We start from the raw sequence: 15,988 nt of genomic DNA, 5'->3' as shown, positions 1-15,988 counted from the left end.
ATTTCATACATCTTTTTTTACATAACATAATACTTTGTTCAGTTTTCGTGAAAAAATTGCATATTTAATTCATTTTAATGTAGATAAATAAAGTGCAAGGCAAGTTGTAGTTTTTGCGGCATAAATTTTGAATTGCGATTTTCACATGGTTAATATGTTTTTATATTATTACTATTTTTTTACGCACCGAAATAATATAAACTTATTTGTGTGTCAAAAAGCATTACGTTAGACATAATTTCTATATATTTTTAAAATTAAGTTTTCAAATTGATTAATCACTAAGATATTTATCAGGACAGCTAGTACCAAATACATTAAAAAATTTATAACTCAAAAAAAAAACGGATAGCATCTTTATCACCATACAATTACAGTTCATTATTGCTTAAGAGATACCGTCTTTAAATAAACTTACCTTACCGATGCATGTAAAAAGACTCATTACCTGAAACATTTGCGACGTAACGTAACACATCAGTTTATACACGAGCACTCTCTCATAATCAACTACGTCACACATTCGCTGTTTCGCTCACACGCACGCGTCACGTATATCTCCGTCCTTTACGTAGTTAATGCGGCGGAGTACTCGTTGAGAGTTTTTATGCCAGAACGTCCAGCGACTCTGACATTGTATCCGCTGACGGCTGGGTTTATATAAGCGTTGTGAAGTTCTGCAACCTGAGTAGAACATGCGGCTGCAGGGTCACCAGACGTGGTCAGACTGCCCATCCTACAATACAAAAAGTTCGATATAATTTAAGTAATAAATATTAATGTCATTAGCTGCATTTTTTCTTGACTCTTCACTTGGTTAGTTTTATCAGTTTTACTAAAAAATATAAATAATTAACATTAAAGGAAAGTGAATTTTTATTGGTATAAAAGATCTAAAGTGATTAATGTATAGCTCATTTGTCAGTAATTAGTTTTAATGATATTATTTACAGAAATAATTTATTGTTGATATATAAAGTGATTATAAAGATATTAAACTATAATTAATTAAATATGTAGTCGTCCAAACTTCGGTGTCATTACGTAATTATTTCTGAACCCATTGATTTTTAGATAGGGTGTACCATACTAGAATTCCCGGCAAATGATCTATACGTTAAACTCTTAAAAAAAGCTTTTAAAATTATAACTAATCATCCTGTATATCTGACACAATAAGCCATGGAGGCGACTATGACTGGAATTTTTCAGAGTTGAATGAGAAGCCCCATAGTGCGCAGAACACATGGCCACTGGTGCCTCTGGTTTCTGGAGCGGAGATCACGGACTCTCAAGAGCAGCATAGGATGTCCACCCACAAGTCTTCGAAAGTCGCCGGATGCAAGGCGCTTCCTACCAATTCTGTTGGAAGCCTATGGGGAGGCATAAGCCTGTCAGTGGACTTTCGACAGCTGAAGTGAAGACGATGATATCACGCTTTTATCATAAAAAATCTCTGCCACTTAACGGAAGAGGTGAGAAGGAGTTAGAAAAACAAAACAGAGAGTGAGAAAAGGAAAAAAACCTCTTAACAGATATGCCTGTATATACTTACCAGAATTCATTCCCAGGGTGCGCATTTCCATCCCAAGCATATGTCATCACCAGAAGTTTTCCCTCGTGTTCTCCAATCAGCTTTGAAGATGGCTGCCTGTTTTCGAGTTGTACATTTATTCCTCCTGTAAATATCAAACTTAATTATGCTGACATGAAATTGTAACAGTATGTTTAAGTTTTAATTCGTATTTGACTAATATTTTACAATATTCATGAACATTGTACATGCACAAATACTTATGCACACATGCAGCTAGAAAGAAACAAACGCATTAATGTACGTATGTAAAGAGAGACAGATATGCATTTTGTTGTATTGAAAATAACATACAAAACAAAGTGGTAAGTATTGCATTTTATTACAAATTAATAATTTCTAATGTTTACCACTCAAATCCACTAATAAAATTGTAATTTTAGCAGAAATAATTCTATAAATACACTTGCCTTTAGGATGACGTTTACTCTCAAAGAATATTCGCTTCTCATTTTGTGTTTCGGCTTCAGACGAATTAGTGAACAGAGCTGAAAATAATATTAAAAGAACATTTTTATTTTTATAGCAATAAAATTTATTATACATTTACTACGATGACTTTAAAAAATAATTTTTTAACCACGAATCGCATGCTTTACGCTTATCATATTAACATGTGCGTATTGAATGTAAATATAATAATCTTTCGTTTCATAATCAACATCATGTCAGCTTACGCCCACTGTCAGGCATAGAACTGCCTCTAAGATCACCATGATCATTTGGTCTTGACTTCCTACAAATTTAACTACATCGATCCATCTAGTGGAGGTCCTATCGGCGCCGCGTCTACCTCGTCGTGGTCATCATTCGAGAACGCACATCGGTTGCATGAACTTTGTGCCTGCACTATGGATAAGCAATTTTCTACGTCAGTGACCTTGATTATTCTGTGAATCTCCTCACTTCATGTATTGTAATATTATTGTTTATATAAACATGCAATAGCGTCTTATTATTATTAAAGCATAATAATATTATCCAATAAAAATCATTTATAGTGATCACGTGTGTACATAGCGAGTGTAACAAAGTGGAACCCCATTTAATAGTAATTGCAATAAGATTCCCCAGAGTTCCTCAATAATGGAAATTTAAAATTACAAGGGTTCCAAACATGGCCTGATCAAAGCATGCAACAAACTCATGTAGGTTTTTTATTGTGATCACTTTCACAATATCCTTAATGCAGTTGTACAGCAATACCCAAGATTTTTTTTTAATATATTTTTTTTAAATTCTTTACATTAAAATTTAAAGACATTACTCAGGAGACATATCGCTTGCCAGTATGCACTAGGATGTAGATAAGGGCAGAACTTTCTGGGTGCGTATGAGTCAGACCTGACCGAAATAAAGTAGGCTACATTATATCGAATCACCCTAAAAATACAGTTTAAAATTGCTTGCTCTGTATGTAATACACACCACATGATCATAAACAATAATATTTTATTTATCATAGAAAAAAAATTCGTTTCTGGCATTGACAGGCGCCATGTTGCGGCACACGAAGGGTTAAAGTGGTCGGAACGCTAAATGTAAGCGGCTTGTATTAACAGGTTGTATTGGAAATCTATTGAGTAGAGGCATATGTCCAACAGTGGATGCATTATAGAATGAAATGATAATGACATAGGAGTCTATTTTTGGCATATGCATCTACTCATAACAGTGTTTATACATATGTAATTATTAAGTACTTACCCAATATTCCACTACTTGGTTTAATAAACGCAAAGTTAACGTCCGAGACATGGTTCAGCATATCCTTTTTAAGGAAAGACCGTATCCTCTCGAGGAAAGTTAGTATGTACACATCAGGCTGATGAGGCGATGTAAGCCATACACCGAGACCTGAAATGAAATCATGAATGAAACAATATGACACGTCTAAGTTAATAGAAAATAGTATAAATAATTGAACTGCCTTATATCTAGGAAAAAACTGCCGCGATACATACATGCATGACTTTCATAGAATTTAGGTCACATACCATAAGTAGGCGGGTCAATTGCTGATTGTGAAAGATCCACAAAGGGGGCGGTACCGTTCTAAGGTGGGCGATACCGCCATTGGGCCTTGGAGCGTTTTATAAGACAAATTTTTAATAGTTTTTCAAACGTTTAATAGCTAAAGGCAAGTACGGGTTTAAGTATAATTTTTGTTTTCAGAAACCTTTAATCTGTGTAAGTAGTATATACAATGTAATTTTTATATATTATATTTGAAGGAACTGTTCTATTAAAAAAGTTTCTCCTTAGTTTAGGAGACAAGACGGAATGAATTTATAACAAATTTATCATTGTTATTTACTATTTATGGTGTACCATACATTAATTGCAAATGTGTCAATAAATTGACATCTTTATTACTTTTACACCTATAACCAATCACCTCTTATTTTGACCAATGAACTCGAATATAAGTTAATATATAAACTTACCGCAACCAATAACATTAACAAAAGCCTGTTTCCCAGCCTCCTTAGCTCTGCACTCTGCCTCCAGTAACGTGAGCTCAGCCAACACACATAGTCTCTTGTAATAGACTTCATTATCGAATATATCTTCACTTGAAGGTTTCTTCACATACCGATCTGTGTACCTCTTGTCTTCGGACTTATCTTGGATGTTGACATATGATGTTAACTCCTCGTATGTATAACTGTGGACCTGGGAAAATATATTATCATTGTACTTCTCCTGTATTTCTTAATCTTATACTTGTGATTCCTAATTTGTAACTGTTTGTATAAAAAACAAATTATTTGTTATCAATTTTTTTATGTTTTTTATGTCACGGCTTACTCGAGATCAATGTGAAGATTAAGTAGGAGATAACGTGAATTTCCTAGATATTTGTTTAATCAAGTAAGCAATCTGGAAAAAATTTGTAAACATTTAACATCCTGTCCGAGAACAACTAGTTAACATTGGTTGATGATTGCTTTAGTTTTAACTCATGCTCAAGAGAAAATCTGTCAAGAGGATTTTCAATTATTGTATAATCAATAAGGTATCGCTACATTCTTAGAGGCAGGTAAATATCTTAATTTCATAATTAATGCTGATGATGCTTAGACCGACCTCTTTACATTAATAAAGCCTCTTTCGAGAGCTTCAACTTGAGTCTTAAAATCGATTATTTTATCGGATTGTGGTGAGGTTGTCAAACACTTCGATTTTTTCTGTTACTGTCTAAAGGGACTTCGAGAATGAAAGTATATTGCTTACATTTCTATTACTATTATTTTAACTATATTAGACTTCGGTTATATTTAATAATTTCTTGAGACATGTTACCAAATACCATTGCGATTGATACAAAATATACAAAACATAACTGCAAGTAATCCTTTGTAAATGGGTACAAAAAAATTTTTTATAAACTAAGATTAAATCTGAATTTTATTTTCTAAAATATATTCTTTTTTTGCTAACCCACTGCATGTTGTGATTGCCTGACATTAGAATTGCAATTATATACTTGTTTCAGTTACTTTATATTTATTACATAAATATAATTAAACTACATAACCCAAGTTAATAAGCGTCTATTTTATCTAACAGACTGTGTGAATAATGCGATTTTGTATGTTAGTACTTTATTTTTGTTACCTGATAAAACTCCGACCACATCTGCCTCCACATATGTTTAGCTGATTGATTGTTTCTTACGTAAGTCGTTTTAAGTACATTAAGGCAAGTCGTAGGTGTAACTTCTTCACCATATCCATTCTCAAGACAATTTTGTTGCTCTGTTATCAGTATATCTTCGTATTCCATACGGTTCTGTCTTTGAAAACGTGGTCCCACGAGACCTTGAAAAAAAATTATAACGAATTTCACTAAACTTAAATTCAAACATATAGAAAAAGACAATACGGTTAATTTCGGCTTAGTAGAGCGTTATCCCTGTCGGACGAAATACAAATAATGCAAAAAGGTCACATAGGTAGTGTGGGACAGAGATAGTCTTCTACGAAATTAGCTGATTGTCTCTTAGCAAAGGTCGATGTGCAATATTTATCGCCGGGTACTGTAAGGAGATTCAAAGCTAACAATTCAAAAAAGAAAAATGTAATAAATGATTGTATGGTACACCCTAATTCACATAATAATAGTAAAAAAAAGTTGTCAACCATACTTATTGTTTATTATAATCAATAATTGTTTATAAAGACAACAGTCTTAGCAAATTTTGCACAGCCAGAAATAATAGGCCGGTCGCATTTCAATAGAAAAATATATTAATGTAAAACATATTACAAAGTGATAAAGGGTGGTTGGCAAAAAATGTAAAAGGTTTATTGATTGTACAGTTTTTTTCATATTATTTTATGGTACACCATATCCAATAATCAATGGTTTTATAAAAAAAATACATAAAATAATGATAATATAGTAAGATAAAACGTTTTCAAAATATATTTGAAAAATGGTTTATTATAATTATAATATATATATATATATATATATATATATATATATATATATATATATATATATATATATGTATGTATAAGAAGCAAGTTTACTATATATCCCTGCAGATTTTACACTGCCAGAAGTAACTGACGATAAGATATTACAATAGAAAAAAAAATTAATGTAACATATTTCATAGTGATTATTTTATACAAGGTGATTAGCTTGGATTGAAATAAGCGCAAAAGCTTTAAAGGGACTGATGTATAAGCAATAGGAAGTTCAAGCCGTTATTTGTATTAAATAATTACCAATGATAATTGCATCTGTTTCAGCTTTATCCTCTTTAACAACTCCAGCATTCTTCCTTTCGCCGTCATTAATACACTCTGTATATCCACTTACGTATACCATCGAAGAAAGTTTCATCTCATCATAGCTCAAACAGTTTTCTAATAATAATGGTGGCTTTTGCTGAAGTGTTCCAACTGCTTCCCAGCCTCCGCAACTGAAAAGAATTCAAATTAAAAATATATTTACTCAAGGATGTATTTATGTGCACTTTTGAATGAGCGATAATTTAAAAATAATAAGTAGTAAGCTACTATCGGTTCGGAATATAGATCAGCTAATCAAAACTGAAGAGAAACTCAAAAGTTGCATCTGTTATATGATATTGTTAATATACGAGGGTGAATCAAAAAATTCTTGGAATCAGTATTAAAAAATGCAAAGATTTAAATAATAATATTTTATTTTTCTACATAATCTGCCTCCAATGCAATGCATTTAGAATAACGCGTTTCTAACTTCCTTATTCCTTGTGAAAAAAAATTATTTTCTTGACTCTCGAAAAAGTCCTCTGCGGCAGCTATAACCGCGTCATTATCGTGAAATTTTGTTTCACGAATTTCCTGTTTTAATTTTGGAAATAAGTGAAAATCACTTGGGGCTAAGTCCGGAGAATATGGTGGATGGTCAAGGAGATTGAAGCCAGCACAGCGGATTGCGTTGAGCGCAACTTCCGATCGATGAGCAGGAGCGTTATCTTGAAGGAACAACACGCCCAACGACAGTTTTCCACGACGTTTTTCTTTAATCGCTTCACGCACTTTCGGGATTAAATTTGCATAATAGGGTCCAGTAATCGTCTGGCCTTTTGGCATGTAATTAATAAAAAGGATTCCTTCACTATCCCAGAACACAGAGGCCATAACTTTGCCAGCGGTAGGAGCAACTCGAAATTTCTTAATGGATGGAGAGGATGGTCGTTTCCAAGACATGCTTTGTCTTTTAGTTTCAGGATCAAAATGGTGGACCCACGTTTCATCCATAGTGACAAGACGACAGCAAAAATTATCCGAATTACGCTGGAACATTTCGAGATTACGCTTGGAAATTTCCAAACGTCGCTTTTTGTTTTCGTCGGTTAACATTCGTGGCACCCATCTTGCAGACACTTTTTTGAACCCCGGTGAATCAATTAAAATGGATTGAACGCTACCAAAAGATATCTTTAGGATCTCAGCTATATGTTTTATAGTCATTCTTCTGTCTTCCAAAACCAGATTCTCAACCTTTTTGACATTTTCTTCTGTAACGGAGGTTGAAGGCCGCCCAGAACGCGGGTCATCTTTACAGCTTGATCTACCTCTTTTAAATTCAGCCACCCAGTACGCAACCGTAGAATAGGGTACAGTATCACCCCCTAATGTCTGCTGAATGTCCAAAAAAATTTCCTTCGTAGACATTTTTTTCAAACTGAGATATTTTATCACCGCACGTAACTCACTTTTATCCATAATTTTGACTTTTTAGCAACTCGTTGCACAAAAAAATTTATTACATGCGAACGAACTGACAAAAACAAGTGACAGTCTGCATAAATATAGTGTGATAGACACTCTTTAATTTGAATATCGAACTTGATCCAAAAAGGTTTCATATATATGCATTTCTAAGAACTTTTTGATTCACCCTGGTATATTTACACACACACACACACACACACACACACACACACACGCACGCACGCGCACACACGCACACACACATATATTTATGTATATGTATATACATGTATATGTGGAATTATTCAGTTTTCGAATCTATACATTTCAATCAACTAAAAACACTAGAATGATATAATGTTCGAGCCACAACTTACTTGGATGTCTATTAGCAAAGAAACATGTACTAGTATTTTATTCTTTTGTATTTCAAATTAATGTAATAAACACATTATTTTAATCATTATCATCATTTCAGCCATGAAATGTGCACTACTGGACATAGGCCTCACCTACATCTTAGATTATTACAAAAAAAAATTGGAAAATTACTAATGTTCTCCTATTACTATCAATAAATTCTTAATTCTAGGTTAATGTGCATAAGCTCATTTGTTCAATTTCCTTGCTTATTTAAAAGAAAAATCTTAGGTATTACTAATAATATAATATCAAAGAGTTCGTTCATGACTGGTTGGAAGTTGTCAGCATTGTCTTTCAACTAATGAGTAAACGTAATTATACTATCCAGTACAGCTGCACTAAATAATACACAATGAACTTACCCCTCTTCACCTGATATCAGTTTGTATTTGTCAAACTTGCTCATGAATGTTATAGCTCGTTTTTTTAATATTCTGTCAATGAGCTCTGGTACTGACATGTCTTTGTATAACAGCTTCTCAATGCTTGTGCCAAACTCTCTGCAAAACAAAAATAATAACATTTAACGGATTAAAGTAAAGGCATGCATTATTATAGTCTAAGAGCCCGCGACGCCCAGACCTTCTTTATATTATAAAAGCTGAAAATTTTTCTATATATGTCCCCTATACAGGTATAAGCAAACCCATCCTATACAACCTGGGTTGCGGTGGCTTTGGCAGGTATCAGGTAGTAATACAACATATTAGAAAACGCGTCGTCTATTGGCGGACATTTAGGATGGTAACAACCCCTTTCCAGACACCCTCACAGTCTAATTATTTATAAATCTACTTTCGTCACAGTTTAAAATCTGACTTTTATATATGTTATTCAGAAAACTTTACGAATAATGTTTCCACAATACCCAGTCACTTTCGATGGTTCCCCTATTGTCCCAGACAAATTGAAGTCTACTTCAGGCGTACGCGCGATGAATATACATGTACGTTGGTGCGAGTGAATTAACAGATTTCATGGTACATGCATTTTAGAGTGGTAGCCATCTTTTGCATTTCGTCACTTAAACGAACGCTCCATGGAATAATTGATTATAAGGACCTCTAAGCGGGGACCTTCAGCGTCGGCTGTCACTTGAAATATGTTTAGAATTACAATTTAAGCCTTTCGATGCGAACAGCGCCTTTTGGCGCTCGACTATAGATACTTATACCAAATACGTGTTATTTTATTATACATAACCAAATACGTGACGTTCGTACAGACAATCTACCATCGCGCCGGCTGTTGAGAGAGTAATTTATTTTTAGGCGCTCCGCAGCGAAAGGGTTAACAGTGCCTGGGAGAAGCGAACCTTGTTTTGTTTGTATGCTAAAATTTATACTAAAATTAAAACATTACCTTTTATAAATAAGAAAATGTGTCATCAATAACAGAACTCTCTCATGAATGACAGGGTAGGTCGATACGATGTTTCTCTTCAGATTTTCAATGGGTCGCTGTACCTGCAGCTTTTCTAATCTATAAAAAAATATTTAACATTGTTTTTTTTCATTGTTTTTTTTTTCATATTCTCATCACCATTATCTCAGACCACTGACACTTGATATAGGCCTTCATAAAAGATTTCTAATAAGATCAGTTGGATGAAGCTTGCATTCAGCATCTTCCAACAACTCTGACAAGGTTACCTATTCACTTTGTGGCTGATTTTCTCTTTACATCTCTAACGACACACATCCGTGTGGTGCATATAGTCCCCTAAATAAACCTTCCGATCAAGCCATTTTGATATTATCATTGTAAAATGAAGGATTTTTTTAAATTAATTTGAATTCAATTACGGGAATTTTAATACTATTATTAATGCATGAGATAGAGTTTAACATTTGTTGAGTTTTATAAAATCACACATCCAATAACCTGTTTAAATTACCTGACTGTTTGAATAGGAAAAGGTATTGGAAAGGCATTGCTCTTCTTGATAATTTCCTCCACATCATCTAGTAACTTCACTTTAGGTAGGTCTATGCATTGCTTTAATAATTCATTTGTTTCTTTTCCCATGCTTGGGAAACACCAATCTGGCTTACACCTGTAATTGAAATTAATTTCTTGAACTTTAATTTCTTGAACACTCAGATATGTGAACAATTATATATCTATATAAATAGATTTCTGCCCATGTACTAGAAATTTGAAATAAAATATTAGGAATATTCCTTTCGATGAATAAAGGCCAGATAAGAATTCCACAGGATTCCACTTGCAACATAGCTTAAGGCTCATTAAAGTGTATAATATTAAATTAAAGACCTTCATCAGAAACCGCCAAATGCAGTAAAGTTCCAAAAAGTCTTATAAATAATTTTATGGGTGTGGTATAATGATAATAGCACTTACTATATGTAAAAAAATTGGCCAAAAATATTTTTGCACGTTAAAAATTACTATAACACAATATCCACAAAACAAAGTGCAGGTCACACAATAAATATATAATTATATACATACTAGCTGCACATTGTACTATCCAAGGTCATTGACCTATTGCAGACCAAGAGAAACAATAAATAAATAACATTACACAGTGTAATTACTTTATCACTTCTTTTAATGTCTTGATAAACAATGAATTCTTACAAAAAAAAAGTTCTATTTTCATACACTGCAAGACTATTTATAATATCAATTTTTTTTATATTTCAGACATCAAATTTTTCATAGTAAGAGGATGTGTTACTTTATTCTGCGGTCTGCATAGGTAATATAAAGTATTGTTTTTATTTTCCTTACTACTTTTTCGTCCGCAATTTTTTCTTACCTAGATGTTTGATGAATCATTTTTTCCATACTTGCATACATGTATCTACTATATGATATCATCAGCATATTACAAATAAATATGCAATATTTTTGGTAAATTTCACTTTTGTATTTACAGGTTTGAGATTCAAGATATTATTTTATTTGTATATAGGAAAGAAGCAGGCAAGCACATAGACAGTAATTATAATCACATAAAACATAAAATTTTAAACATGATACCTAAGCAGTTGCCAACATTTTAAATATAAACCAATTTCATTAGCAGAACATTTATTTATTTCATTATGTCTTAAAACATTATGTTTATCAAGACATTCTCTCTAATTAGCTGTGACTACCAAGGAGTACTCGCAGCTAATTGTAAGCCAATATTAAATGGTAACTAAAACCTGGGTCAATATAAGTGGACTGCTGGCTAGTATAATAAAGGTGCTCCATTTTTTATACCAGGAGTGACCAAACTGCGGCTCGTGAGCCACAAGTGGCTCTTTGTATGAATACTTTTGCCTTCAATTGATTGTCAAATTATTTCAATATTTAAATTTATATCACCTATATCAGATCCTGGAAAATCAAAACCAATAACTGGTGTGAATAATAATTATTATTATTATTCCACCACAAATTTTCCGAAATCCAAACACTGATCATAATTAATTAACCAAATCTTAAGTATTAGGCGTGCTGTCTTATATGTGTGCCATTATATCTTATTTTAATACACATATTTTGTAAAAAAAAATCATAATTAGATATATATGTATACACATACATATCTGTCCTACATAATTATATATATGTTTATATACATACATACTTATACATTAATTTTGTTATATTCAAGGCATAATTATAGTAGATATTTTATTAGTAATAGTAATTACGAAGATGAATTAACTATTACTGTTTGATATTCAATAGCCTTAAATAAACTATTAAACTAATAACACACAACACACACAAGCAGGCATTAAAGCAGCTGCCAGGACTGAATGTACACTGTACACTTAGTAAAAAAAACTCCTAAATGCATTAACTTATATCACCATCATATCAGTTAATAAATGCCATCTGCTAGGCATAGGCCTCCACCAAAGCAACTTCTTTATATTGATCTTCTCTATATTGATAGTCCACTTAGAGGGGGGCTACCCATGCCACATCTACTAGCTCATGATTGTCACTTGAGTACCTTTTGGCCCCAAAGGCGATCTTAAAGTATCTGCTAAGACTGAATGCGCACAAAGCAAATTCCTGCTATTTTATCTATAGTCCACTTAGTGGGGGGCTACCCATGCCGCATCTACTAGTTCTAACACCTTTTGGATCTAAAGGCAATCAATTACATACTTTGTGCCTTCTCACTGCCACTTCTGAGAAACACTTCAAGTATATATATACTACACATATATATATAGTACTAGAGTTTTGACAGAAATAGTCCTTACTCCAATCAATACCTCACTGTGAGACACATTGTTAGCATTTTTGTTTTCATTTTTCAATCTTCTGTGACTCAATGCTTTACTTTAGAATAAATGCTGTCTTGATTGGATTATTTTTTATCAAATATCATTAATAGGGTGTAAATATTACTTATAACTACTGTAATAGTGTAAGCACACAATATTTTTATAATTCTTGCATCATTGGGAATAATGTGGTTACAGAAATGAATACTTCATGTTTTCCTCATTGACATGTTACACCACATTTAACATATCTCAATTTTATTTTATGATCTGAAGTATCAAGTATATAAATAATTGATTTAAACTGCAATGTAGCAAAGAAAGAAACGAACTAAGTTATTAAATGTACTATTAAATGATGATGATAATTGCTTACCATGCAAATGTTTGAAAATTACGTAAACTATCCATTTTCTTCAGAAGTCCCTAGAATAATTGAACGAAAAATAACAAATTAAGTTATGTTTGTAAATTCTTCATGAATTACATATTTATTTATTAAAAATTTAAAACTTACCGAAAATTGTCGTTTAAATAAGTAATAAACAGAACGTGAGCATTTAACTTGTAATACCATTCATGAAATGAAAATTAGCAAAGCAAGTGCTTTTTCATTATAAACATTTATTTTTAAAAAAAAGTTAGTTATTGAAACAATTTGCGGTACTATTCAATGACGTAAATGCGAGTGACATGTGAAATTGTTATTTTTTAATTTATATACCCAGGTAGTGAAAACAGAAATAGTTAAAATAATGAAATAGCTATAGTGTTATATTGTGTATTTATTACATTTTATATTATTTTAAGTTGGTGACTGTTTTATTTAGTTATTTAATCATGAAAATCTAAAATCGTTTATCGCAGTGTGATAGGTTTACCATAAAATTTAATTCTTATTTCCATTAAAACAGATTAAAATATTGTTTTATTTATTTGTCAATTACAAATAATTAAATTAACAAATAATAATCCATCCTAATTATCGCCGTATAATATTTAAAAATTTAACGTCAAAGTCATGTTTGTCATATTTTGGCGGGAGCAAGTAGAATTTTTTTACAAAATAATTATATGTTAGTATCGTTTTAAAGTTGTCCTTTACAAGTTTTGTTTTAAATATTTAGTTACAATTTTAATGAATAGTGATGGGTGATTTACAACAAATACGTGCGGAGGTGAACAATGCTTTTAAACTTAGCGGATTTACGATTCGTCGCGACGCGAGTACTTTTGTTGCTGAACAGCTTATTGCATTATCATATCAGGAGCGACAGAAAATAATCGACAAGCTCACTGCGCATCTCCTACATCAGTGTCTTTCAAAGCCAGTATTGGAAAAACAGAATCTAGAAGTTGCTTACAAAGAATGTTTGTCACTGGGTTTAGAAGAAACTGAAACCGTATTGAACGTTATAGATGCATTTAATTTACCAAAATTGTATTACGATAATGAAAGAAAAAAATTTTTGAAGGATTTGGGAGCCAAAAGCATTTTATTTCCTGAGCCAAAATCGAAAGCACAAATGTTAATTGATAGGTACACTATGATTTGGCAGAGGACTGTACGAAATAAGCTCTTTGCAAAAGAGGCATTACCATCTATCGAAAGTGAAAATCGTTTTCAATTACGTAAAATAGAAGTTTTATTAAGTTCCTCAAGCAGAATCAATGAGGTTATTGTTTTGGGACTTTTGACACAGTTAACGGAAGGAAAATTTTATTTAGAAGATCCAACTGGCAGTGTGTTACTGGATATGAGTCAAACAAGGTATCATTCAGGTTTATTTACTGAGAACAGTTTTGTTTTAGCTGAGGGACACTATGATGACAAAGTTCTTTATGTAATGGGTCTTGTGTTGCCACCTTCTGAAAATAGGGCAACATCACTGCCATATTTTGGTAGCTTGAACACCTTTGGTGGTAAATCAAAGACTTTATTAAAGAACTCTCAAAATTTGCTAAAGATTGAACAAGACAATGAAGATGGCATGATTGTATTCCTTTCAGATGTTTGGTTTGACAATCTTAAAGTTATAAATAAATTGAAAACACTTTTTACAGGGTATAATGAATTTCCACCCATTGCTATTGTGTTTATGGGTGAATTTCTATCATGTCCATATGGTTATGAGCATAGCATGCAACTCAAAGCAGCTTTAACAAATCTAGCCGATGTTTTATATCCTTTTACAAAACTCCGAGAGTCTAGTAAATTTATTTTTGTGCCTGGTCGTGGAGATCCTATAGCTGCGAATATTCTACCAAGACCTCAAATACCTAATTCAATTACAAAGGAAATAAGGGAAAAATTGGGTGATTCAGTTATTTTTACAACAAATCCATGCAGAATACAATATTGTACACAAGAAATTGTTATACTAAGACAGGATTTAGTTACAAAGATGTGTAGGAACTCTATCCATTTTCCTGACACTGGCGATATACCTGATCATTTGACAAAGACACTTTTAAGTCAATGTACACTTTCTCCTTTATCTCTAGCCATTCAACCTGTTTACTGGAAACATGCAGATGCATTGAGCTTATATCCGATGCCAGATTTAGTGGTTGTGGCTGACCATTTTCAACCTTACACTAGAGCATATCAGAATTGTCAAGTGGTAAACCCTGGATCATTTCCCAGAACAGAATATTCATTTAAAGTGTACATACCTTCATCAAAAACTGTTGAAGATTCGCAAATACCTAATGAAGATACATAACAAATCACTATTTAAGCTTCAATTGTCATTACTATATTTATTTGATATTGACCTAAATCATTTAAACTTTGACATTTCATATAGTTCAGTTGTATACTGGTTTTAAAATTGATAATTTAATTTACCTGAGCTCTCTGTGTGGCAATGAGCATGCTACATAGTGCACAGAACAGGTAGCTCGCTGCTGGGGCCTCAGGGTTCTGGAATGAAGACAACTGACCAGAATGCATGGCGCAGGATGCCAGCGCACAAGGTGGAAAAACAACCTTGTTAAGGATGACACTAAATGCATGTTACTTCCAACTGATCTTATTGGAATTATATGCGAGGGACCAATGAATTTCAGTGTATATTTTACAGCTGAAATGATGAACTCTTTATATTAGTTACTCTTGTCAGTGTGTGATTGATCAGATACAGAATTAGACATGTCTTATAATTAATTTTGTTTTAAATGTGCATTTTCAAACATTGCACAGGTATTCTTAGTTTTTTTTTCATGACAAATTACTTTTAACTGGTTGAGTTATTAAAGGGTTACTATATATTAGATATTATAACTGGTACATAGGCTGATTGGATATAGGTGTAAAAGCTTAATAAGGGTGAATGTATAATATATTTGTTGTCAATTAATTTATGGTATACCCTAAAATAATTTTCTTCAGATACAATAAATAATGCGACCCAATTCCTATATTTATGGCTAAAAATTTCTTTATGCACAGATCTAATAAGTGCCTACATATTAAGGAAGGAAGG

The 15,988-nt window shown here is 32.4% G+C and overlaps 2 protein-coding genes across 2 annotated transcripts; one reads left to right on the top strand and one right to left on the bottom strand.

The window, feature by feature from the left end:
• Nucleotides 1-287: 287 nt before the first annotated feature.
• Nucleotides 288-13,134, bottom strand: LOC137924631 (uncharacterized). The gene is made up of 12 exons (XM_068768051.1): nucleotides 13,018-13,134; nucleotides 12,877-12,926; nucleotides 10,136-10,294; nucleotides 9,601-9,720; nucleotides 8,601-8,738; nucleotides 6,337-6,533; nucleotides 5,216-5,418; nucleotides 4,042-4,270; nucleotides 3,302-3,451; nucleotides 2,005-2,082; nucleotides 1,556-1,679; nucleotides 288-736 (listed from the first exon to the last, which is right to left on the bottom strand). The coding sequence occupies exons 1-12, from the start codon at nucleotides 13,075-13,077 to the stop codon at nucleotides 568-570; spliced, it is 1,677 nt and encodes a 558-aa protein (XP_068624152.1). The 5' UTR covers nucleotides 13,078-13,134; the 3' UTR covers nucleotides 288-567.
• Nucleotides 13,135-13,586: 452 nt separating this feature from the next.
• On the top strand, nucleotides 13,587-15,622 carry PolE2 (DNA polymerase epsilon subunit 2). The gene has a single exon (XM_068768043.1). The coding sequence runs from the start codon at nucleotides 13,649-13,651 to the stop codon at nucleotides 15,224-15,226; it is 1,578 nt and encodes a 525-aa protein (XP_068624144.1). The 5' UTR covers nucleotides 13,587-13,648; the 3' UTR covers nucleotides 15,227-15,622.
• The last annotated feature ends 366 nt before the right edge of the window (nucleotides 15,623-15,988 follow it).

The sequence above is a fragment of the Battus philenor genome, unplaced genomic scaffold (genome assembly GCF_028537555.1).
Source record: "Battus philenor isolate CCGP_79_NKW_IND1 unplaced genomic scaffold, ilBatPhil1.0.hap1 SCAF_24, whole genome shotgun sequence".
NCBI lineage: Eukaryota > Metazoa > Arthropoda > Insecta > Lepidoptera > Papilionidae > Battus > Battus philenor.
This window is presented reverse-complemented; position numbering and strand designations above follow the sequence as displayed.